General features: G+C 36.3%; 1 protein-coding gene across 4 annotated transcripts in view; it reads left to right on the forward strand.

Moving 5' to 3' along the window:
* pde6a (phosphodiesterase 6A, cGMP-specific, rod, alpha) overlaps positions 1–27,871 on the forward strand; it is a 101,681-nt gene that overhangs the window by 35,781 nt on the left and 38,029 nt on the right. For all 4 annotated transcript variants that reach the window (XM_051933837.1, XM_051933838.1, XM_028812906.2 and 1 more), the window contains 6 exons: positions 10,378–10,530; positions 10,938–11,027; positions 13,708–13,848; positions 15,202–15,276; positions 22,628–22,692; positions 26,523–26,589. In XM_051933837.1, coding sequence (XP_051789797.1) covers positions 10,450–10,530; positions 10,938–11,027; positions 13,708–13,848; positions 15,202–15,276; positions 22,628–22,692; positions 26,523–26,589 — 519 coding nt within the window. In that variant the 5' untranslated portion in view covers positions 10,378–10,449. The remainder of the gene's footprint in view (positions 1–10,377; positions 10,531–10,937; positions 11,028–13,707; positions 13,849–15,201; positions 15,277–22,627; positions 22,693–26,522; positions 26,590–27,871) is intronic.

Consider the following 27,871-nt stretch of genomic DNA (forward strand, 5'->3'; position numbering starts at 1 on the left):
GTGGAAGTTGTGGAGGCAATTCACCATTCTTAAAGAACAGGAATTAGTGTGAGGTTAATTAATATTTATTGAAGAAACACACCAAGGAGCCATGACAATTTGACAAGCATTTCTGATTAATTAATCAAAGGCACATTACTTCATAGGCTAGATATCTTATGGAAGATTTTCAAACAACTTCACTTAAAATCCTTACAGCAGAGACATTACTCAATATTGATTCAGTAAAAATGCAGAACAAGCTTATTTACAACTTACCTTAACTACCACTTAACGTTCTTTTCTTAGCAGTCTACTGTTCAAGCTCTTTTAGCAATATCAGTGCCTTACTTTTGAGTAACTGTCATGACATGACTTTAGCCATCTTTTAACTGAAGGCTATCATGCCCAAAGCCTTGTAATAATAACTGTGTCACAACATGGCTTAGTAGCCGAGGCACTGGACTGTAAATAGCAGTGCTAGGTCAGTCTCTAAGGCCCCCATCCACACCACTACATTTTCATTGAAAAATGCAAATATCAGTCATTGTTTTCACTTTTTGTCAACATATCTCAGCATTTTCAACCCCTGAAAATAAAGATTAAAAAAAAAAAAAAGCTCTCCAGTGTTATATACTTCTGAAAATGCCGGTTTGGCATTGCAATGTGGATGGGAAAAACTCTGTATTTTTGAAAACGCAGACTCTATTTATGCTCTGATTTGTTAATGCTTATTAAGTGGCCCTTCCCTGATTAAATCCTGATGAGTACAATGTCTCATTCCCTGACTGGTCACCCTTCACGGAAGAAAAACATATTCCAACATAGCGAACAGAGAAGAGTTATTTCCATGGTGCTTGTTGTGTTGTTTACCTGTATATGCCTCTAAATTGCATCTTGTACATTTTGACTGCTACAACATGCAAAATAGTCAAAAAATTAGTGGTTACTACAATTTTACAAAAAATCCTGTGGCTGGCAGTGTTACCACCTCTTTAAGGATTTTTACACAGATGCACAATGCCCAGTGCAGGTGAACATCAATGTCATATGCATTTTCGGTTATTTTAGTGTAGTTGGAGATTCTAGTGTGGATGGATATCTTTTTGGTTTAAAAATGACATTTTTAAATGAAAATATAGTAGTGTGAACATAGTCTAATACTGCTTCACTCTGTAAGTCTGAGTTAGTCTTTTAGTTAGTCTTTTATCACACTTTTTAAAAATTTGCTTACAAATGTATGATATGTTTAAAGCACCTTAGTTTTTTTCACTAGAAAGGAGCTGCATGAAAGCAAAAGGTTGTAGATTTAGTGTCCACAACTTCATGGCTGCATTATCTCAAGAGTAATAAAAAGTAAAAGTTAATGTTCATACATCCAATGGTCAGGAAAGGAAAAAAAAGACATGTTAACTATATTTGGTGCTTTTTAAAGTGAATTTTTAACGTATAAACTACAGTATGTTAAGTACTATTTGTAGTCATTCATTCTTTAATTTTTATAGCATCATTCACAGCAGAATCCTGAATTTATTTGTCTGACTAGGAGAAAGGCACTATTGAAGAACTATACTAGTTTTTATTATTATTTGTTTCTGTTATAATGGCATCTTACCTGACTTACTTCAGACTGTATGTGGTCAGGCAGTGGTATTAATTGTGACCTTCCCGCTCATCTTCTTAGCTAGGTCAGTCTCCAGCATTATAAATTCAAATGTTATGTTTTGAATGTACAAGACAAAAATTAAAACTAAACCTAGAAACTGGTGTTCAATTAGTATTTAACTTGTTAGAAATGTTATTGTATTTTCTGTTTAAATTCATGGCTGCATTATCTCAAGATTATAATGATTTAGTATTTCTCTGACACTAATTTATCAGGAAAATACTACAATGATCCCCAATCTGTCATGTTTCAATGAAGACAAAGACTTCAGGAAAGATTTTTAATCTCCATTGAGTACTTCTTTGAAATATTTTATGTTTAAGAAATTTGAACAACAGTAAGCCACAGGCCCACCTCATCCAACAAACTAACAATAGCACATGGATTTCTACATCACTTAGCCTGGAATCTGCTGTATATGAAAGCAATTTTAGCCACATGATATTATAAAATGGTATTAAAGTCATATTTTATGTACACTACTAATACATGTAATTATATTATCACTGTTATTTTTGAGTATGACTCACTGTAATAAAATATGTAATGAACAAAGTTATACCAACAAACTCTTTGATGAAGCTGCTAAAAACATAATAATGCTCCAACTCACTAAACAAGTCCCTGAACATACCTAAATGTGAGTACATTTTCTAACTTGTTTGTTATTTTTGTAAAGCTTTACATTTGGCAGTAACTTTTTAAAATGTTGGTGCCATTTTTGATTTTGCCTACAGCTGAATGAACAAACCAGGATCATAAGTGTGCCCATTTTTTGCATGCTAAGAAGCAGAGTGTTTATGCAGCAAAATCGGATTTGAAGTCTATAATCTTGATTTAATGAGATCACCTCAGGATTATTTTGGAGGTCACACACAGGGGTTGCCTAGATATTTACCTGTCAGCAAAACTATTTAAAACAACTTTCCTTTACAGGATTTTCTATAGTTTTTTTTAAAGTAGTTTTATTATCATGAATAGTAATCAATGGCTGAATTATGAAACAGTCTAGCCTTCCAGAAATGTACAGTATATCTTATTATGCATTATATGACACCAATACGCCTGAGTGCTTCATAAATAAATTGGTAGTTGAGTCTTTTACAAGCTAATTTACTGTACCTTACATTTATTACTTAACATTTTACTGAACAACTGAATCACTTTGCTCAATGGCTTTTTCTTAAACACATCATTAGACATCATGACCATGTTACCACAGATCTGGCTCACCTACACATCTTTTCAATATACATATATGAGGCAATCAATGCACAAGAATTTACACTTCAAACTGTTTGCACTTAGGTTGTTCAGGGACTGTTTTTCTAATATTCAGACATCTTCTTTCACTGTTCTCTGAAATTCTGAGTCTATGTTTGTAGCAAGCTTCTTTAGTTTTCACTATCAATAACAGACTAGAAGATGCAATTATTATCTTTGGCCATGACATTGTCTTTTGTGTCATATTTACTAATTTTTGTGTTTATTTGCTTTTATTTATTCCACTTTATCTTACTTATATTTTATTTTGTAGTCAACTTCAATCCAAATATGACTATCAGGTTTTGTATATTTGGATCAGGCAGGTTTGCAAAAGGGTGGGTGGTGGATTTGATGACTCTATCTCTATACTGTGTTTATTGAAGGACTATTATGAAGTTTTTCCTCAGTTTATTTCATGAAATACTGCTATTTGCCATGAAAGGCACTATTTAAAGTGTAAAGGTCAACTAGATTATCAGGAAAGGTACTGTAGGTAGCTATGTAAGCGGTATCAAGGGTTATACTCTGTCACAAGAACGGCAAAGAATCATTGCAAAGGTTTGGGAAAGCCACCCGTATAATGTTTCCTGGCTGCAAAATTGATTAAATTGAGCAGAGGTTGAACATGTTCACAAGTATGAGTCCAAAACAGAACTGAATTGCTGCCTTAAAATGGCGGCTTTTAAATACAAGCAGAGGAAGTGATGTAGTCAGGGCCGGAAAAAGAAGTGACATTGTGATGTCTGTGCAGAAGCGGATGTGGGGGGTTGTAGGAGTAAAACGGAAGTATTGGTTGTTGGTGTGGATGTTAATAAAGAAATGATACTTAAGCATTAGTCGCTATTTCTGATACAACAGACGTCATTGGTAGCACCGGAACTGGAAGTGACGTCATCGACCGGCACCAGAACCGGGCGGGATTTCCTGAGAATGGTCTGTAAGAGAATGAGAGAGACAATTAGTGCACCCTGCTGCCACCTGGCCAGGCATGGAATTAGTATTATTCAGGCCCTTTAGTTGTCACCTAATTACATGTGTGTGACAACTCGTACAATGACATTTATTTATTAAACAGATGTATTATGCCAAGATGCATGAATATACCCTAAAATCACAGAAAACATTAAACTGAAGAAATGTTTTTAGTGCTAGACAAAAAAGAGGTAAAAATTCAGATTAGGAATGAGGCACCTGACATTTCCCAACTGGAAGAAATAATTTAAGAAATGGGTAACTTGAGTATTTACTTTAGAGGCATTAGATTGTCAGGCTACAGAAGTTAAATACAGCTTGAAGAGTTGTGTTTTAGTTCATCTCAGAGACAAAAATGGACTGTTAAAAGGAGAATGCCACCCTGCAAGGCTAGTAAGCAACAAGTAACAGATTTCCAGCCACAGTTAAGGCAGCATCAGATAATCATTGGAGGCTGACTGCAGCTCCAGAAAAATCATCATTGAAAGACGTATTCTAAATGACAGGAAGCAGTTTGATGTTGTAGGAGTGCTCCTGGGAATGAGTTACAGTGTTTCAACTGTGAAGTAAACAGCACTTAGACTAGGAACTGAGCTGGATGTGTACTCAGAAACAGATGTTTCAGATGAGGCTGAGGAGGATTCTGCAGAGGGAGGAAAAAGTGAGATTGAGAGCCTTTACAGCGGGTATACCCAGGGGCTAGGACTATGAACGGGTGTTGAGTACAGTCCAATGAATTAACTTTGACATATGTAAGGGTTGCTGTTTTTCCTGGTGGTCTTGGACACACACATAGAATTCAGTGGATATTTTACTAAGGAGAGTTTCCTTCTTGAAGCTGTACTATCACTCCCCAAACCTACCAAAACATAATTCTTGCGCTACCCCTTTTACTTGAGTTTGCATATAATACGCAAAACACCAATTGCAACAGGTCCTGGTCTATCTGTCTCCTTTCTGTATGGCTGACTGTTGTTAAGCATCACTCCTTAGCTGCTAACCCTGAGGACGTTTACCCACACCCGATGCCCCATTTATCTGAATCACCCAAGATGTGAAGGCAATAGAAGACATTTTAAACAAAGCAATATTTATTAAAATAGAATAAGAGTATTAATAGCAGAAAAATTAGATATATATTAAATAATGATAATAATATCAAAGTCTAGATACAACCCTAAATACACCCATGTTACAAAGTCAAAAAGCTTAAATAATACTTTTCTCAAGGATATGGAAGTTGCCAGAGAAAACCTTTCTGCAGGAGAGTTAGAGAAAAACAGAGACCAAGAGCTTGTCTTTAATGCAGCTCTTCTTGACTTAGAAGTCAGGCAGATACATAGATGGGTGTCTTCAACATTCAGGTAGAAGGTTCTTTCTCTGCCTCTCTCTCTCTCTCACCTTCTGGTGGTCCATCTATTAAATGAATAGCACCACATAAGATTCCAGACCTTGTGATGTTACACTCAGATAATTAGCTAACTATTCTGATGATGGACAGATTGTGCCAAAATATTGATCATAAAAGTACATACAAAACATTTTTATCTTGGCAAGGGTGTTTATGTATTTGGTATCCAGTTCCCTTGGGAATAGTTACTCCCATCTGAGTTATAGACTGAACAGTCATTCCAAAGAAAAATAAAATGAGAGTTCTACCCTGAGAAATACTAATAAACTGAGACAAAGTACAAAGGATAATAAACTACACTATTAAATAGAGTCTGTTTCTGAATGAAACGTCTGTGAATAAAGTTCCAGAGTTCAGCAACAATTCAACATGGCTTATGTCTGCAGTTGCAAAATGGAGATATTGTTTCTTTAGGACATTCTACAATCAACTGCAGTTCAGAAAACATTTCTAAGTGAGCTAGCTACGGCCTTAAAGTATAGATTTTTCAAAAATTTTAAAGATCATAGCATAAAAATATTATAAACTTGTACATCTGTAATTATTAACAGTCAAAATTATTTAATGAAATTAAAAATGTATTAATGTAAATGATATATATAGTCTCACCTAGTCAAGTATACATTTTGCTGTTTAAAATTGATATGAGGTATATTTGATGCAGTTTGTACTATAACCACTGACTGTGGCTACAGTTAGAGTAAGACTGAGCAAGTTTAATAATTAAATGAATGCTTATTATGTTTTTTAATTAAGTCTTGCAATGTATTAAAACAGTTTTGGACAGATATTCTAAGGGAGAATTGGATTTTTTCCAATTTCAAATAATACAAAATGTCAGTTACCCCAGTGACTTTTCAAAAATAGGTTGGGATTCTTTCAGTTAAGCATATTAAGTCTGCATGTTAGTAGTGTAGTATAGGCAATTACAATCAATTTGTCCCTTTGCCCTTTAAGCCCATTATGTTCTCCCTGTGTCTGTGTAGGTTGTATCTGTGTAGGTTTGATCTGGGTGCTCCAGTTTGCTCCCACAGCCCAAAGACATGCATGTTAGGTAAATTGGTCCTAGTGTGTGGATGGGGTGTCTGCACGTGTGTGAGGGTATGTATGTGTGTGTGTAAGTTCGCCCTGCACTGGACTGGCACCCTGTCCAGGGTTTGTTCCTGCCTTGCACCCTATGCTAGCTGGGATAGGCTCTTGCAGAACCCATTGACCATAATCAGAACTAAGTGGATTAGAAAATGATTGACTGACTGAAAGTACACCAAACGCAGCTGTTAATGGGTTAGGAGTGATTGTGACACCAAGGCTGTCTGATATGAATTTAAATATTTTTGCCCAAAATAATGTTAATTTGGTGCTCTCTCAAAACATACGGCCCAGTGTGGCTGGAGCTACTGTAGATTGCAATACTCACTTGTTGTACCTTGGTCTGGATGCATTTTGGACTAAATTTTGAAAATGAGATAAGTGTGATTGATAGAAGGTTTTAAGTTGAATTTTTGAGTGCTTCACTGAGTTCCCCACTTTATCTGTGATGTTAATTGGAAGGTCCTTTTCCCCCCATACCCTAGGATTGTTCAAGGGAAGATTCTTTGAGATATTTTTATATACAGGCGTTGGTCATAAAATTAGAATATCATGACAAAGTTGATTTATTTCAGTAATTTCATTCAAAAAGTGAAACTTGTATATTAGATTCATTCATTACACACAGACTGATGTATTTCAAATGTTTATTTCTTTTAATGTTGATGATTACAACTGACAACTAATGAAAGTCCCAAATTCAGTATCTCAGAAAATTAGAATATTGTGAAAAGGTTCAATATTGAAGACACCTGGTGCCACACTCTAATCAGCTAATTAACTCAAAACACCTGCAAAAGCCTTTAAATGGTCTCTCAGTCTAGTTCTGTAGGCTACACAATCATGGGGAAGACTGCTGACTTGACAGTTGTCCAAAAGACGACCACTGACACCTTGCACAAGGAGGGCAAGACACAAAAGGTCATTGCTAAAGAGGCTGGCTGTTCACAGAGCTCTGTGTCCTAGCACATTAATAGAGAGGTGAAGGGAAGGACAAGATGTGGTAGAAAAATTGTACAAGCAATAGGGATAACCGCACCCTGGAGAGGATTGTGAAACAAAACCCATTCAAAAATGTGGGGGAGATTCACAAAGAGTGGACTGCAGCTGGAGTCATTGCTTCAAGAACCACCACGCACAGACGTATGCAAGACATGGGTTTCAGCTGTCGCATTTGTTGTGTCAAGCCACTCTTGAACAAGAGACAGCGTCAGAAGCGTCTCGCCTGGGCTAAAGAAAAAAAGGACTGGACTGCTGCTGAGTGGTCCAAAGTTATGTTCTCTGATGAAAGTAAATTTTGCATTTCCTTTGGAAATCAAGGTCCCAGAGTCTGGAGGAAGAGAGGAGAGGCACAGAATCCACGTTGCGTGAGGTCCAGTGTAAAGTTTCCACAGTCAGTGATGGTTTGGGGTGCCATGTCATCTGCTGGTGTTGGTCCATTGTGTTTTCTGAGGTCCAAGGTCAACGCAGCCGTCTACCAGGAAGTTTTAGAGCACTTCGTGCTTCCTGCTGCTGGCGAACTTTATGGAGATGCAGATTTCATTTTCCAACAGGACCTGGCACCTGCACACAGTGCCAAAGCTACCAGTACCTGGTTTAAGGACCATGGTATCCCTGTTCTTGATTGGCCAGCAAACTCGCCTGACCTTAACCCCATAGAAAATCTATGGGGTATTGTGAAGAGGAAGATGCAATACGCCAGACCCAACAATTCAGAAGATCTGAAGGCCACTATCAGAGCAACATGGGCTCTCATAACACCTGAGCAGTGCCACAGACTGATCGACTCCATGCCACACCGCATTGCTGCAGTAATCCAGGCCAAAGGAGCCCCAACTAAATATTGAGTACTGTACATGCTCATACTTTTCATGTTCATACCTTTCAGTTGGCCAACATTTCTAAAAATCCCTTTTTTGCATTGGTCTTAATTGATATTCTAATTTTCCGAGATACTGAATTTGGGACTTTCATTAGTTGTCAGTTATAATCATCAACATTAAAAGAAGTAAACATTTGAAATACATCAGTCTGTGTGTAACGAATGAATCTAATATACAAGTTTCACTTTTTGAATGGAATTACTGAAATAAATCAACTTTGTCATGATATTCTAATTTTATGACCAGCACCTGTATTTTTGAGATGCTGTCTGAGGCTTCAAGACTGATCAGTATTTCTTCTGGAATAGAATGGGTAGAAGATGTGGGAAATTGGATATTTTTCTTTTAGCAAAGCTTCTGATTTAAAAGTAGTGGAAAAATTGTCTTTCTGGGAAGTTACATTTGACGTGTAATTGTTCATAGGATGCAAATACATTATCTATATGCAGTTTTCTAAGTGTCCAAATCCTGAACCTTTTCCAAAGATTAAATACTGAGTTGATTTGAGAGGGTTGAAAATGGTGATTATCATGTAGAGGTGCAACAGATACAGGCCTCTCTGCCTTGAAGTGCTTCCTGCATTGGTTTCATATTCTCAGTGATTGGTGGACAGTTAGATTATTGGTATAATGACAATAATTAGTATTTACTGGGTCACAAAGAAGGCCATATAAAGAAGTACTGCAAGATTTTATTTTCATTGCTGAGCAGGCTGGTGTACGTTCATTACTTTGTGTCAATTTCCATGTCTTTATAGCTTGTATATTCACTTCCCACTAATAAACTTTAAAGTTAGGTAGTGCAATGCCACCTTCTGCTTTAGGTCTTTGTAAAGTTGCCTTTTGAATGTGTGTGTGTCTTGAATTTCAGAATTTAAATTATAATTAAGTCTAGATTCTTAAAGTATGATTTATATAGGGATGCTTTTAAATAGAAATAGAAGCTTAGGAAGGATGTTCCTCTTGACAATGTAAATTCTCCCTGCTAATGTGAGAAACACCCATAAATTAACAATTGATCTTAAGATGGAGTTCAGAGTGTTCTCAGCCATATGGTGCTTTTGGGTAATGTTCCCCTGAGCAGTAGAAGAATGTGGGAAGTCATTATTCATCAAATTCTTGACAACTTAGCATTTGGATGTGGAGTAGGTGTAACATATTTTGCATGAAGCGGTCTCTCAGTTGCTTGCAGAAAAATGGACGTGGTCTTAGCAGTGTTCGTGATATTTTTTTCTGTCCTTAAATCACTTTCTCAGAAAGATATGGATTCCTGCTTCATTTGCCCTAAATACTTGTAATTTGATCGAAAGTGCACATTATTAGCAGTTGATTTCAGAAGCAGTGGACTGATTCTGTGATCACTGAATGACTATGTATTACTGTAACTGCACAGAGATTGCAGCATTAATACTGGGATAAGGAATCAGGTGATGAATTGTGGTTAAAAGTAAGCCAAGAATAATAACAATAAGCATGTAATGAAAACCAAAATGCTAAAATTAAATCAAAGTCACTAACTAGAGCAGGAATTCTTGAATCAGAACTTCCAAAGCATCAAAGAAATGGTAATTAAAAGGTTTTTGTTTTCCACAATTTTGGGCAAAGTGTATCAGTGAAGAGCTAGCTCAAATATTGTCATACAGTTATTAGACGCACTCTGGACCTAGTAGTGAAGGAGAGATTTAAAATAAAATGGATTGCCATTATGAACAATGCTGCACATCCTCTCTGTGACACGCTAACACTGAGGACTTTCAATCAACAAAGTATTCTGAAGAAGTGTGACAAGAAACACTATGGGGTCTCCTTTATTCCAATAGCAATGATCTAAAGAATAGACAAATTATGTAAGATTAAGATCAGAGCCTGCTGGCACTTCCTCACGCTTGTTGCCATATTTTAAGCCTTCTGCCCTGACAGTAAGGAAGAGTTCATTAAAATGCACGTTTGTCAAGTTATATCTTTACTTAGTTTAGCTTTAGAAATTCTAAAGCAGCCATGTTATTTTTTCATGGTGTTGCACAAATTGCAGGTAATGCACTAAATTTGTTGCCAGTAGTTCATGTTAAATACTGCACTCATGTGTTTGTTTTGTTATTCTGTTCTCTGTAGGACAGTCGATTTAGTGACTTTGTGGATCAACTCACTGAATGCCAGACCCGCAACCTTTTGGCCACTCCTATCATGAATGGTAAAGATGTTGTTGCTGTGATTATGGCCGTCAACAAAATTGGAGCACCACACTTTACTGCTCAAGATGAAGGGGTAAGACCAACCTTTTAAAAGTTACTTTTTGTAAAATATGTATCTCACCAGGAAAAGAAGTGAAAATGTCAGACACTTATGTCAACTTCACAACAATTGTGCTGAACTATATTAATTTAGAATGAAATTAATTAAATAATTACTTTAACAGTGATTAATTTAGCCTTCCAAATGCAATGCTTCTTTCACTCCAAACTGTGCATGCAAGGCACCTACAGTATCTGTAACAAGTTTATCCATATTAAACATTGCAGTCTGTCAAACAGTTAATTTAAGGAAGTCTCCCTAGTTTTCTCACTGTGTTTTGTCCAAAGTCAAACCATCACCTATACTACACCTGTATAATGTAAAATATGTGGTATGTTTTGTGTTGCACAGCTGTGTTCATAAATATGAATATATTTCAGATTTTAATGAAATACCTCCATTTTGCAAATCTGGTTTTGAAAGTCTTCCATCTAAGCTACCTTCACAATTGTGAGACAAGAAGAGGACAGGTGAGTGAATTATGTATATATAAATTTATATATATATATATATATATATATATATATATATATATATATATATATATATATATATATATACAGTGTATATATATATATATATATATATATATATATATATATATATATATATATATATATATATATAATACTTTTCCACTTAGAAATCACAGCATTTATGGAAATGTTGCTGGTAATCATGACTTCTTAGAGATGTTTTGAATGTCTGGTTGGTTCCAGTGGCTCTCATGTAATATAATATAATAAAAAGTAGTGTAGGGGCATGAAGGCTGGCACTGCTGCCTCACTGCCTCACTGATCCTGTGTCCTGGATTCTAAATTCTTTTAAAAAGTGTCTTAACTTGGCAACTGCAAAGTTCATTCTTGCAGTGCTCAGTTCACCATCTCTAGCTATAAAACACAAGGCCAGACAATCTTCCTTTCCAATAAAACGAGTGCCTTAGTCACACTAAATTTGTCAGAGTACCAGCAGCAGTAATATTGCTTACCCACATCCATTACAGAGAATATAATAAATGAAAGCATCTACAACAAAAAAGAAAAGACAAGGGAACTGATAATCACAGCAGTCACTTTACAGGCATTTGGATGTCACACTTCACAGATAAAGTCTGAAGGTAATAGTACTTGCCATAAATTGATGCAGTCAGCAGTTCTCCTTGTTTTGAGGAGGTCATTGCACCACAAGGTCTGAGTAATTAGTTCAGTAGGACATTGGGTGCTTCATAGTAATAACATCATTACTTTTCTTAACAACCAGTGAATACTAACTTATATGTTCGCCAAAGAGGTGGAAAATGGCAGGCAACTAGAGGAAAATGAAACTGGGTCATAAGATGAACCATAAGTGGAAAAACAAGTTTAGTGGAAAAGTCCAAACACTGAATATCATCTAAGTCAGTACACAATCATAAGTTTGTTGCCTGGAACACTTTATATCACACTAGGAAGAAGTCATGCTTGAAAAGTGAATGTACTGTTTCACCAGGTTATAAAATGTCGTCACTTGATATGGCTTGCAGGGTCTGTTACCTAGCAACTGATCCATATGCAAAATGACGGCACCCTAACAAAAACAAAATGGTATCACAGTAAAATCAAAATAAACAAAACTTATTTTTAGCTGTCCACAACACTAATTCAAAACACAAATCAAAAATATTTTAAATCTTCATTTGCAAAAATGTGGAATTTAGTCAGAAATCCCATGAGAAAAAAATTGCTGACGGCTGGTAATTTTATAAAGTCAGGAATTCACAACACCACAGTGGCCTAGCTGGTACATCTGGTGTGACGCAGATCTGGAAGTACATTGGTATAGATTTCCTAGCCATTCAGTGTTTCACTAAAAGTTCCCAAATTTGATGCAAACTGCATCTGCAATGAAACTAAGGGCTGATTGTCTGCCAAACTGACAGGATCATAATGGGTGCTGAAATATGAAGAAGTGTAGAGTCATAGTGTAGAAGTGTAGAGTCATAGTGGCTTTGGAGATGGCGGTGTAAAACAAAAAGGGTGGAAAAAGCAGTGTATGATAATTAAAGATAAGAACACAATCAGCCATGATGGGGTTGTCTCACAGTAGGCAACACTGTCAGTGTCAGAATGGGAAAAAAATATGCAGAGTCAGGAAAACAAAAAAGACAACAACCATAAAGATAGTTCTGAGAAAGATGCCAAAGCCAAAGGAAGAACCAAGAATCTAGTAAACAGAGAATGAGGCCATAAACAGGGAAATTCAAGTTGGAAGCAAAATATAGGAAAGATTTTTTGGTTTTATAAATTCAGATGACCATACAGACACTTGGTGTGTGTGTGGGGGTGTTAAATACCATTGCAGTTAGAAATGTCAAAATGGCAGGACTTCTCACAAATAGTTATTATGTCTTATTGATGACAGTTCAAAATGATTTTGTGGCAAAATGGCGAATAATTACTGTATATTAATAATAAGAAATGAAAATGAAATCATAATCTCTGATGTTAAATATGAGAAAGATTTCTTGAAAGAGCAAGAAATTTATAAGCTTTAGTCATCTTTTTGACATTATCATAGAGTAATGTCCCAAAAGACTAGGAGAATAAGTATTAGCAGCATTATTCTGGACAAGCAACACTGAATGAGCCTACAAGTGTCAATCAGAGGAAAAAAAAGAGTTTAAACCAGAGGATAAGAATATTTAAATTATCAAGGATAAGGGTAGTTTTTGCAGATTTCGAAAATATACTCAGAGAAAATTAATGTACTGGAATAGTTTTAGTGAGGAAAGTAATACTAAATACAATTAAAAAGAAGAAAGTTGAAAACAGCAGATGTGCTAGTAACATAATAACATAAAACTGTACTGTAGATGGGAAGCTTCATAACTAAGGATCATAAGGATCGTTATATCAATGAAATTGCTTTTTTGCATGCTAAAAAATCTCTGTGACTTACTCTATAGCCTTGAACCTTGGTACAAACAACAGTGCTACCCTTTATGTAAAATTCGTTCTGTAAAGCACATAATAGAGCAGCTAATTAAACTTTTGCCTTGGATTTGCCTGTTTTTCTACTTTACTGACTTCTGAATTAAATCTGTAGTGACAAAGTGCACTTACTCTTTTTCTGAATTACTATGTATTGCCTCTGCATAACATTGTCTTGCAGGTACTGCTTTGGTCTGCCAGCAAGGTGTTTGAAGAGCTGACTGATATTGAGAGACAGTTTCACAAAGCTCTGTATACAGTCCGAGCCTTCCTCAACTGTGACAGATATTCCGTGGGCCTGTTGGACATGACTAAAACCAAGGTATTATGATGTTCAGTTGTCCCAGGAGCAGCTATTGCATTTGCTTATTACCATGTATGTTTTCAATTTTATATGTTATATAAAACTAATCTGGGTAGCAATATACTTATTGAACAATAGAGGATGTTACCCTCATAGCAGGAAGCTCTAAACACCTTATGGTCAACAGGAAAATTTCTATTAAAGTGTCTGAGGTTTCAAGGTCACTAGAAAGCAATATTTTGTTGTCTCACATAGTTATTGACTGGGGAGGACAGCCAATCTGATCCTTTCCTTTACATCTTTATGGTGAGGGCGGAGTGGTGGCTCTGAGGCTAGGGATCTGCACTGGCAATCTGAAGGTTGCGGATTTGAATCCTGTAAATGCCAAAAGGGACTCTGCTCTGTTGGGCCCTTGAGCAATGCCCTTAACCTGCAATTTCTCCGTCCTGGGTATGAAGTTAATCTGCATCCAGCCCTGCATGTAGGCCCTCCAACCTGCAGGGAAAAACTTGGGGGTTGGTGGCAGAATTGGCACTCCAGCCACCATAAAAAAACCTCACACTGGTTCCACTCCCTCTGAACTAGTGTGGTGCTGAGGTGTCACCCGTTGCATGGCTGCACTCGGGTCCTAATCTGGATCCTGAGTTAGTTTGTCGTGTGGTGGGTGTGGCAATGCGCTGTATCAGCACGTGCTCCTACCTCTCTCCTCTCTGTTTATTGTGAGGGGAACCTGCAAAAATACCTTTTATGGTGGATTGGTTCGGAAGTTAGGACATAAGGAGTTGATGAAGTCATTCAGGACCCAGGAAGTACTTACTGTGGGGAAATTGAAAGTAATATGGGCTACATCTTAAAAACCTTCTCTCAGTTCTGTGAGTGTTTAGTTGGGAGGTGACAGTTGAACCAGGGTTCATCCAACTGAAGGAAGTAAACCCAGAGAGGAAAAGGGGAAAAACACACAGTTGTGGGTAAGTGGACCAGGCATCGACTGGAGAAGGAGCCTCCTTTGCTCAGTTAGGCCCTATCAGCTTAGGCTTTCATTGTTTTATCCTATTCTGTTTTGTTCCTTTTTTCTGGTTAATAAATTCCCCTTTTCTGCTGCTCTTTGGGTTCTTTGGTTCTCTGGACTAAATGTGTCTCTTGAGCGCCACTCAGAAGTCCACAACAACTATAGAAAAACATAGTTTAAAGATGGGACTAGACTAGAATTCCTGTCATAAATAATGCCCCAACTACAATGTACAGCTAAATTTTCAGTTTTAAGTGGTATAGTTCATTCTAAGGAATTTTTCAGTAGTTATTTTGTTGAAATGTAAGTGATCTGTTTAACCTATATGAAACAAAGGTAAAATTTACTGTTTGTGATTACAGGAATTTTTTGACATGTGGCCAGTCTTAATGGGTGAAGTCCCACCCTATGAAGGTCCTAAAACTCCAGATGGACGAGTAAGTATCACTTTATTGTATTATACAAGACTAAATATTCTCTGGTTGAATTTAAAATCAGGATTATGTCATAGTGTCATGAATTGTATTTCATAATGGAAAATTAAATAACTTCTGCAACTGAGCTGAAGGAGTACTTGTTTAATAGTATTTGTGTGGTTTGTTAATGATTGTGAAATTACACGTTAATAATATTCTATTCTGTTCTGCAAGTGAAACATGTGTACCTCTGGTTGCATCTGTTTCTCCATCTTTGTCGTTCTTTTATTCAGTATCCCACACTTGACACTTAGAGGATGGTGCTTCTCCTCTTCTCCTTTTTCTTCCTATTATGGTAGTCCTTGGAACATCATCAGCCTTTGCTATTTGCTTGTCACCCAACAGATGGCACTGGTCTGCTATATCTTTCTGCAATGTCAGTTCTTTTGCCTATTAATTCCTTGTAAGAAACACACAAGCATAAGTCAGTTTGCTGAGTTTCTCACTACCTGAAATGTTTTGAACTACCACAACGTATCAGGTCATAAGCTTTTTTCAGGGTTCTACTGCAGTAGTTTGTGAGTAATCATGTGACAGATGGACAGACCTTAGCATATATATATAGATTATAGTTCTAAAGTCACTTATAGTGATGAACACAAACCAAAAACCAAGCCTGGATTAAACACCAGCCCATCACAGACATACACTTTTACACACCCATACTTATGCTTGCACATTATAGGTCAGTTTTCATTTCCAAATTTACCTACAAGCTTGTTTTTAAGCTATGAGGCTAAGCAGGACCCTATAATGGGAAACCCATGTGAGTACAAACTGATTTCAAAGCACTTAATGTGCATTTTGTGCACCACTACAGTATGTTACTAAATTAGATGAGATTATTGGACCTTGCAATGGACTGGTGTTCTGTCTAAGGCTGGCTCTTGTTTGTGCCAAGTGCATCCAGGATACGTTGCAGCCTCTGTGACCATGAGATGGCCTAAGCTGGTTTAATAATGAAATTATGTTATGTTATGTTCTAAACCTACTTATTCTGTTACTAAGATATGGTGAGTCATAGCATATCCCTGAAATATTAAATGCAAGAAAGGGACCAGCCCTGAATAGGGGCACCAGTCCAACAATGGAGATACTCACACACACTTAACACCTCAGTAACACCAGTCTACTTTAATGTGCAAATATTTGCAATGTGGGAAGAAACAAGAGCACCCAGTGACAACCCATTAATTAACAGGGAGAAAACTGGAAAAATCTACATGGACAACAATCAAGCTGGTGTTGATCCCTACAGGTCTGATAAAGCATTACTAACTAGTGCACCACAGTTCTGCCCATGTTATATTTTATCATTTAATGTAAAAGAAGATTATAATGAGGCCAGTATCTGGTGAATGTGCTAGATAGTATATTTTAAATGATTAATTCTGTAGAGTGCATAGGAAAATGGGCATATGGCCCTAACATTTGTTTACATGTTTAACAAATGCTCTGTGATGTTTGATGACTAATTGGTCTTTCAAGGTAGAAAGATAAGATGGAGTGAAAGTCACTTATCATAATGATCTGGTCTGGGAACCTGCATAGCACTAAATAATGAAAGCAAAATCTAATATAAAATGGCATCCATTAATATTTTATATCAAATAATATGCTTGACTTATGAGAGATTGGAATCATATTTACAACATAAAATAGAGTGGCTGGCATCTCAATCAGATCCATGTTGTAAAGTGTAACTGAGACATCCAGATTGTCTCTTTCCTGATAGCCAAAGGTCTTTCCTTTGTTTTGCACACTGACAACCATCAGAAACTGGAGAAACTCAATATGTTTATTATATAGAGTGCAGTGTAACACACTTATCTGAGAAATGTGAGAATTGAGAGCAAAATGACTTTCGCAAGGAATGGGACGTGAATGTATAATATTATTGTTTAATAGTATTTATCTTCATCATATGGCAACAGAGCCTACCTAATTACACAGTATTGACTGCTAGATATAGGAAGAGGTGTATAAACTACACTTTATTCTTAACCGTCTTCTGCCTCTCCACATTAATGCATATTAATAATCCAGAATGAGACTTCCTCTTTAAACTTCCTTGTGAGAGTACTGCATAAACAGTCAAAGTTCTTTCATAGTACACTTCTGTTTTGTGTATGTGAGTATGATGAATTCAAATAAGCTGAAATAGTCAAACAATAACAATAATTTTGATGACCATAAATATTACCTCTCTTAGTGAAGAGATCAGTGGAATTGGTTGACAGACTTCTAATACTGCTTTACTAAACAGGAGGAAAAAAATCATTCATTTTATCCAGTCTTGTTCATTCCATCAGATGTCATGAATGAGTCAAGTCTTATAAATAGCCACCCTACAGTAGTTAATTCAGGTCATTAGACAGGGGATCATTCTAGCCTTTCTGTTTAGCTCCAGGGTTTCATTGTGTAATGCTGTATAACTTCCAGGGGTGCAAGAAAGCAGTATGAAATACAGTATGTTATCACTGTTTTCAGAAGTCAATTTCACTATCATAGTACTTAAAGATTTATAAAGATATCATGTAGCCTGGAATAAATAATTCATACATCCAAGTGACTGAAATGAGTTAGGTAGTACTAAAAGTCAATACACATTGATTCGTAAATATTAATACTGTTTAGCTTAAAGTTTGAGTAACATTAACCTGAAAAATTGAACCTGAAAGCCTCATTAGAATAAATAAAATAAGAAAGTTCATGTTCTGTTTAATATTATTTGGTCCATTTTAATGAAACCTCTCTAATAGCTTTAAATGATGCATTGTGTACTTTGCAATGTTTTCATTATTTTGTAGTAAACACAGTTTTTTTCCAGATGTGCACACCAAGAAATTAAACAATAATGATTTAGGTGATGGAAAATGTGGTGTGGCATTAAGTGAGTATTGTTACTCATACAATGCAGGAAATTGAGATTTATAAACATCACCTGATATGCTTTGAAGATTTATTGGTTCAATCCATTATCTCCTTGTACAGAACATAGTTATTTAACTAATAGCTTGTTTGACACATTACTAAGCAGATTTTGAGTTAATTGAAGAAAGATTGATCATTGCTTTCTTTGAAGTGAGGATAAAGTTGCAGTGGTTAGCGTTGTGCCTACATGGTTGGCTCTAGCATCTTTGCTGCACCAGGTGGAGTTGTAAAAGGTGCAACACCCTATTAAAGTTCTTAACAATTATAACAAGTTAGACAATGTATACATGGCATAACATTCAGGTGCATTCAGCGACTAAGTGAACTGATATAAAAGTTGGGGGAGCATTTCACATTTTTTATTCCTTCATCTAAGAGTCAGTTATTACATTTTTGCTTATTGAATAGTTTTGTAACAAAGAGTGATATTGAAAAGGTGATAGTGAAAAACAAATGTAATTACGCATGTTAGATTACATTAAATATATACCTATATATTTAATTTAATATAATATACTTACAATGGAATTAAAAACAGAGCACAAACAGGTTTGTGTAGGTTCAATAGCTTTCATATGCAGCAGAGTCCAATTCAGGTGATCTAAAAATGGCATCAATTGAAATGTGTTAGTGGTGGAGGGTCTATGACTAACTGTTGTTCAGTTTTCTTAAACATAACATTTTGGAAAGTATAACCAATAGAGTAGTATAAAATAATTAGTACAGTAATTGAAAAATATCTATTAATGAAAAAGGGCGGCACAGTGGTGCAGTGGTAGCGCTGCTGCCTTGCAGTTAGGAGACCTGGGTTCGCTTCCCGGGTCCTCCCTGTGTGGAGTTTGCATGTTCTCCCCGTGTCTGCGTGGGTTTCCTCCCACAGTCCAAAGACATGCAGGTTAGGTGGATTGGCAATTCTAAATTGGCCCTAGTGTGTGCTTGGTGTGTGGGTGTGTTTGTGTGTGTTCTGCGGTAGGTTGGCACCCTGCCTGGGATTGGTTCCTGCCTTGTGCCCTGTGTTGGCTGGGATTGGCTCCAGCAGACCCCCGTGGCCCTGTGTTCGGATTCAGTGGGTTGGAAAATGGATGGATATTAATGAAAAATTACCAATAATAGTATAAAACTTGTATCAATATTACCTTGTAAAAGAGAAAAGGAACTGAAATATGTTTTCCATCTTGCTAGTAATATTACTTAAAACATAGAAAATTCAAAGTATATATTAAATTATAAATAAGTAAGAACCTGGAAAGGAACTGATTTACTGTATAATGGTAATACGAATGGTGCACAATAAGCAAGCAGGTCAGGGGCTTGCCATAATTACTCGTGTTTATTGGGGAATGAAAGATCAGGTGGTGGGTGCCAGAGATCATGGGCTTAAGCCACTGATGCCTCCCACCTCCTCATGCTTCTGCCCATTTTTAAACCCATCATGTTTATATCAGTTTTGGCAGATGCACCTTTCCTGTGTTATTAATTAGTTCAAACACCATTTACAGTAGCTGCAGGCTGATAACACTAGATCTTAATAATAAGAATCTGAAGACAGTATTGTTCAATCAATTCAGTCTTATATAATGTATGCCTACATAATTGCTTTCCGTTTCCATTTATTCCTAGAGAAGAGACTTATTTTTTGTACTCTAATGGTTAACTTACCTAAAACAGCAGGAGAAGGGCACTACTGTGTGAGCCGTTTGCACACATGCTCTGCCTGGTGTTTGACTGATTTGCATTGAACATCCAAGCAGCTGTCAGACAAGTGAAAGAGGAAAAAAAGAAAATATACACATTTAAGCAACCGCAGTCGAGGTGAAACTGAAACAGTAAACTAAACGCTAGTTGAAGTTGCACAGAATGTTCCTCTGTTTAGACAAGTTCACAAATTGCCCAGTTCTTTTCAAAGGGACATTTTGAAATTTTAAAACTTCTTATAATGCAATCTGTTTGTAATATCTGAATAAAAATTGAACACTCTCATCAAATTTCATTGAAGAATAAGAATGCAACATCTCAGCAAAATTGGTTCTTGGGGAGTTGAGTTTTTTAATGTGGACAGACATCCAGACAGACATGGGGCTTTCACAATAGATGCTTTGAGCATGATATATGACTACACCTAAAAATAGAACTCACCGTTATTAAAAAAAATGCTTTTTTCTTGAATTCATCTTTGCAAACGTAGAAAAAATTTGTTTTGAATCCAATGTTTGGTCTAGTTCTCTCTGTACTGATAAGGTTGCAGAAAATTATATGAATCAAAATGACATATGGTATATATGTGTATGTATATTTTATAGATTTATATATAATGTCAAATAAAAATGCTTCTGTAAACAATAGAAAGGGTTGGTGAACCAGCAGACCACCATTTAATCATGATGAATGAAAAATAGGTGGAAAATAACGAGCACATAAGTGTGCCTGTCCAGAACCTTGAAGATTTGCCCAGTTCATGTGTGCTTGGCAATATATATATATATATATATATATATATATATGTGTGTGTGTGTGTGTGTGTGTGTGTGTGTGTGTGTGTGTGTGTGTGTGTGTGTGTGTGTGTATCTGTGTTTGCGTGTATGTGAACCCAGCAGATGAATGCTATTTTGTATGATGAGGTTTTTCAATAATTGGCCTCATGTGGCTCAGAAGTGCAATTAGGCAACTTAGGCATTTTTATGTTGTGTTTTGTTGGAACAGTTATTAAATTCTAGCTGTATTCTTTTTCTCAGGATACAGGAAGAATCCTCCTTTATGCATCAAATCTCTGAAAGTGTTTCAGCAATGTTTCCTGTGTAAATCATGCATATGTGTGCTTAGTACTTTTCACTCCCATAAATGTTCAATCACACGTCCATTTTTTGAATGTGCTTTACTTATTATAAGGTGACAGTATCCTAACTGAAGTCTGTTTCATCAGCATTAGGAGCAAGAATTCAAGTCCGAACAGAACAGCAGTCTATTACAGGGCACATTGCTGCAGATACCCACTTCACACTATATTTGGCCAGTTTAGGAACAGCATTTTTGGGATGTGAATGGAAGCCAGAGTCCCCAGCTAGCATATAGTCAAACAGAATGTGCAAATTTCACACAGATAGTGTGGAATAAAACTCAGGTCTCTGAGTCTGCAAGGCAGCATCACTATGTAGTGCTACTCTGCCACCCCAATAAATGTTCAAAGTAGCAAAAATTACATTTGAGACCTGCTCAGGCACTTATGATTATAAATGTGATTAAACTATCTAAATGTCCAGAATGTTTTGGATATTAATTGAGACAAGGCAAAATATTCTTTATACACACTTTGAAAATAATCATAATGGTTTGCTTCTGAAGTGATTTCTGTCTTAAACATTAAGTAAAGCGATCAAATAAAATTATTATTTAACTGACAGGCCTAGGCCCTAAGAGGCTGGTGTAAATTAGGACATCCAAGAAACTACTGAATCAGCCATGAAGAATTTATTTATCTAATAAGATGAGTGATGTCAGCCCTTGGATAGCTACTATTTTTAATGACACTTTCTCCCATCGTGACACAAAATCTATTGTTAAGTAAGCATCCACAAGGATTGTATATGATAAGCTTATTTGTTTGATTTTTTTTCTGTGTTCCGCCCAGACTATGATGGGCACATTATAAAACAACCTAGATTATTCAGGGGTGGCCAAGCAACAGTAAAATATATTATTTCTGAAATGAAATGTGATGTATACCCTGTGACAAGGGACACTGGCACAAATCCAGTCAACAGAGTAAGATTGAAATGAATGTGTGCAGGATCTATAGCAGGAATATGAAACAAAATAATCTCAGTGGAGAGGTGAGCTGAAGTAAAATATAAATTGAGAGACGGCTCTGCTCCTTGGACACTACATCTAGCAAATGAATCACATTACGTAATTCAGAGAGTCATATGAAGAAAGAGTATATGGAGAGCAGTAAACTTGGATGTGTATGGTAAACAGAAAAACATTAAAAAGGTTTATGAAAGAGACAGAGCCTTGTGTTACAAAAAGATGGAAATCTAATAGCTGCTGAAGTGAAGCAATGTGGACAGACGACTTTGTTACTTTTTCTTCTTTGATGGTACAAAGCAGACTATGTATGTGTGGCAGAATTGTTAAGACTTTGAACCTCATAACCCCGAGGCTGTGGATTCAAATGCCACTACAGACACTGTGTGACCAGGAGCAAGTCCCATTACCTACCTGTGCTTCAATTAGAAAAACAAAAGAAATGCAACAAAGTGTATCTCAAATGTTGTAAATTGCCTTGAATAAAGGTGTCATCCAAGTAATAAGATACTGTATAATTACTAGTTTAAACAACACTACATTTCTCTATGAGTCATGTATTCTCTTTTTATTGTAGGAAATTATATTCTACAAAGTTATTGATTACATACTTCATGGCAAAGAAGAGATCAAAGTTATTCCGTAAGTCTTCAAAAAAAGTGGCTTTATCAACTGACTTTCTTTTAATTAGTTAGTGAAGAAATATCCACATACCTATTTCTACCTCAATATGCAATTGCTAAAGTTTATTTGTTTATTTTGTAATATACTTAAAGGGGAGTTTTAGTTTACAAAAAAAATGGATTACATGAGTCTCTCATTAATGTAGTTTTAAAAGTGGAATATCATTATGGTGCCATGGATGATATAGTTTATAAATTAATAGGCTGATAACTAGCAAAACTAACTGGAAAAAATGTACTGATATAAGTAGCCCATTTTCTCTACTTTTCACCTGCTCCATTTTCTGGGATCAAGTTATTTTCTGGTATAGAATCACTGAAGGACGAATATCATATACAGTGCCTGTAAACAGTATTCTCCCCCCATAAAATTGTTCACATTTTATTTTTGCCTCTTTTGACCGTAATCAACAGAAAAAAGGTTGTTTAGTGTCAAAGTGAAAATAGATATCTGCAAACTGGTCTAAATTAAATACAAATATGAAACACCAAAAAACTGCTTACATCAGTATTCACCCCAGTCCTCAAAATGATGTACAGAATAATGTTCAATGGAGATCACCTGTTTGGGGTTTCCATTGATTGTAGTATAAATACTCCTGGATCTGGAAGGTTCAGCTTGTGGTGAGTCAGAATGGTGGCCTAACCTACACAATGAAGACAATAGAACACTCCAAACAACCCCCTGAAAATGTGATTGAAAAGCACAAGTCTGAAGATTGAGACAAGAAAATATCTAAGTCACTGAATATCCCTTGGAATCCAGTTTAAATCAGTCATTAAGAAATCGAAAGCATACAGCATGGCTAGCTATAAATCTTCCTTGAGAAGGTTGTCACCAAAATGCTAAGAAATTGTGCAAGACATTGAGTGAGGGAGGCCACCAAAAGATCGATGATAACTCTAAAGGAGTTACAAGCTACAGTTTAGAGACTGGAGAGAATGTGCAGACAACCCTTCCCTAAGTGCTTCACCACCACTACTCGCAGCTTTGTGAGAGAGTGGCAAAGAGAAAACCACTGTGAAAAAAAAATCACATACCGTATGATATCTTGGATCGAGATTGCCAGAAGACACAATACTGGGAGTCTCTAAAGTCAGTTGGGATAATGTTGGACATATACACTATGTGTTATTAAAACACACCATCCTCACTGTGAAGCATGGTGGTGGTAGCATCATGCTTTGAGAATGCTTCTCTGCAGGAGGCCCTGGAAGGCTTGTGATGATAGAGGGTATACTAAATTCAGCAAAATATTGGGAAATCCTGCAGGAAAATCTTAAGAAATCTGCATCTTGGGAGAAGATTTAACTTCAAGAAAGACAACAAACCTAAGCATAAACCCAAAGCTACACCAGAATAGATTCAAAGCAACAAAGTCAATGTCCTGGAGTGGTTGGGTTAGAGTACAGATCTCAATCCAAATGATAATTTGTGGCTGGACTTGACAAAAGCTGTTCACTCATTATCTCCATGCAGCCTGACAAGGTTTGACAGTCTGTACAAAGAAGAATGGAAAAAATGCATACAGACTCAATATTTCCAAAGGTATATCTACTAAATACTGGCTTTGAAGGAAGTAAATATTTTGTGTTTTATATTTGTAATTAATTTAAGCCATTTTGCAAAGATCTGTTTTAACTTTCACATTAATATTTCTTTTTTCTGTTGATGAATGTCAAAAAAGCCATATTAAATCCACTGTGACTCAATGTAATATTATGTTATATTATGATAAAATATGAAAACCAAGTGGAGTGAATACCTTTTATCAGCACCTTATATATATTTTGTTTCATATGTCTGAGCGATTCCATCTGTGTGTTACTTGTATTTCTTATTTCAGACAGAAGGTGTCACTGAAGAATGGATGTGAGAGTATGTTCATAAAGTACATAAAGGGAAAGATTTAATGTTGATGTCAAAAGAATATTTTATTGTATATGTATTGTACATCAGTTGAAATGAGTGCAGCTGGTGGTATGGCCCATCATCTCAGCAATAAAAAGCTCTGATAGCAAAAAGCAATGTACCAAGAAAGATAAAAAAGTGAAACACAAGAAAATGCAAAAGAGCATCAGTTTCAAAATTCTGGAAGGGTAAGGGCATTTCACCAGACAGTCACAGTAAAGAAGTGTTAGCAGCAGCATCAGAACTAGTTGCTTTGCAAAGGTGGTTATCACAAGAAGCAGAAAGAATGAAATTGTCCACATCCATATAACCAAAGTCATTCAGATTAAAAGCTCAGTGCCTTTTATTGTTGTTTCTTTTAGCCCATCATTTCTCGATGGATATTTTACTAGTATACCACAACATGTTGAGAGTCACATCAATGGAAAAAAGGCAAGAACTAACCCTGTACAGAGTATTGGTAAATCTCAGGGCTCATTCACACACACATTCTTAATTGAGCAGTGTAGAACTGTGTAGAATTAACCTAATTTACAAGTTTGTGGAAAAACAAGAGTAACCAGAGAAATACCCACACAGAAATGGAGAGATTGTGTAAACTCTGTTCAGGTAGTGACTGGGTACAGAATTTGAACCCAGGCTGCTGAATGCATGAAGTCATACTGCCCATCTTACCATGTTATGATAATTATTAGAAATTCAATGAACATTAATTCTGAAAAGCAAGGAATAACCAGTCTAAGATATTGAGAACACCCCACAACTCTGAACTGGATTAGGTGAGTATATTAGGGTGACTGTAATATGCATATCATTATGCATTCTTCCACCTATATGACAAATTAAAAGTTTATACTACAGTATACCACAGTATATGTGGGTAACAAGGACACTTATTTCTATAATATATATGATACACAATAATACCTTTATACTCTATTTTAATGTCTGAAAATAAAGTTCAGAATCCAATAAAATTGTTTCATTCATTTACACATTTTATTATACACTTTGCATATGGAAGAACAGTTATCCATATATTCTGAAAGTGATTAAGAATACAAATATAATCTTCAATGCACAGGTCTTCTTGACATAATGCTGTATTTTATGGAAGGAGTAACAATCAGAAATCATATTGGATTACTTTATACCATATTGGCTCAATAGTGCAATTTTTTGGTTTCTTTTTGTTAGTATAGCTGAATAGTTTAATTCTTCCTTGAGACCATCTGTGGAATGTAGTCAAATCTTCCCACAAATGTTCTTTTGAATTCAGAGCTGCACCTTCACACTGTTTTGGTTTGCTCCTACATTGTTGTTTTTGCCTTGATGATAGTATAATTTTTTTGCTGAAAGCTGAGTCTCTTTCCCAGCCCCAGGCCTTTGCCAAACTAAATGATATTAGTTGTTAGCTTTGTGTAACTAAGTGAAATAAGCTTTTATTTTCTTCTGAGCTCTTCACTTGTGATGACCAATTTTATAATCTTGTCCTGTAACACTTGTTCCCATACAGTCCCCCAGACTGATTTTATCTGATTATGTTGACCTCTTTTGCAAATTTCTTTGGACAAAAGCATCTGCTAAGTAAGAAAATGTAAATGTAAATGCAATTGCAGAGACTGCATACATACAGCAGTAGCCACAGATTCTAGAAGTACATGCCACAGGATGCTGTGGGGTACACAGTCATAGGTTTTTACAAATTCCACAAAATATGTAATGACAAGATAGACAAATTCCCATGACTCTTTACATACTGTATATGTCCAAAGACAACCTGACTTTGACATGTGTTAAAGCTTAAATATAATGGTAATGAGATTTCACTCTCTGCTGACCACATTCATATGGACGATTCTGTTTCATTTTCACAGAAATCCTGCATCTGACCATTGGGCTCTGGTTAGCAGGCTGCCTACTTATGTTGCTGAAACTGGATTGGTAAGAACTTTTCATTTAGGCCTGTCATCAATCAGTTTATCAATCATTATGTTATGTAGCACTCTTTATACAGTTTACCATCACAAAATGCTTTACATGAAAATTAAGAATTAAGTTACACCTTTCAGTTACATATTGCAGTTACAGTGTAACATGACGTATGCATAAGTGAAAAAGAAAATAGTAGAGTGGGCTGGAAAAACAGCATAGTTGTCACAGAAGAGTGGAAGTCATCTTGATTTTAATGCTAGTGAGTAAAGGTCAGTCTGTGACCTCTGTGGGTCCAAAACCTGTCTCTTAGCTGGACAACCACTCATCAGAAAGGCCATTATGTTTTCATTCACATAACTGGCAATCAGTCACCAAGTACTAAGTCTACAAGTCTTCAGTGTTTTGAACTACTCCATTTTAATCACTTAAGCAAATTTTCAGAGATTGTAGAAGAGAGTGTTTTAGTAAAGTGGCACTCTGACAGAGTAGAATCAACAAAGAGATTGGGGTTCAAACCCAGAGTGTTGTTTGTGTGTAGTCTGCATGTTCTCTCCATGTTTGCAATGGTTTCCTCCCACAGTCCAAAGACATGCAAGTTAGGTGGTTTGGCAAAGCTAAACTGACCTTGTGTCGTTGTGTGTGTGTGTGTGTTCACCCAGTGATGGACTGGCACCCTGTGGGAGGGATTGTTGTCTTGCACCCAAAGCTTGTTGAGATATGCTTCAGCTTCCCCATAACCCTGCTCTGGATAAACAGGTTTGATGAATATTAGTGCATTATGCACTACCTGACCAAATTATCTGGAACACCTGTACTTCTGCTTATCTGTACAAATATCTAATCAGCCAATCATGTGGCAGTAGCTCAATGCATAAAATAAAGCAGAGACAGGTCAGAAGCTTCAGCTAATGTTCACATCAAACAGCAGTATAGGGAGAAAATGTGATTTCAATCGTAGTATGGTTGTTGTGACAGACAGGCTGGTAGAATGGGAGGTTGGCAGCATGAATGTGCAGCTGAAAGATGTGTAGAAAGTGCATGATGCAGTCATGTCAACATGGACCAGAATCTCAAAGGAGCGTTTCTAATCTATTGTGGAATCTGAAGAAGATATAGGCTGTTTTGAGGGCCCTATCCACTATTGTATAGTGTTCCTAATAATTTTCTTAGTGAGTGTATATGCAGTATTCATCATTTTAATCTGTGTTGTGCGTATTCCTGCCAGAGGAGGCACTATTGTTCATAGAACTATCTTTTAGATCATTGCAATTCACATATTTTTGTATTGTTT

The sequence above is a fragment of the Erpetoichthys calabaricus genome, chromosome 11 (genome assembly GCF_900747795.2).
Source record: "Erpetoichthys calabaricus chromosome 11, fErpCal1.3, whole genome shotgun sequence".
NCBI lineage: Eukaryota > Metazoa > Chordata > Cladistia > Polypteriformes > Polypteridae > Erpetoichthys > Erpetoichthys calabaricus.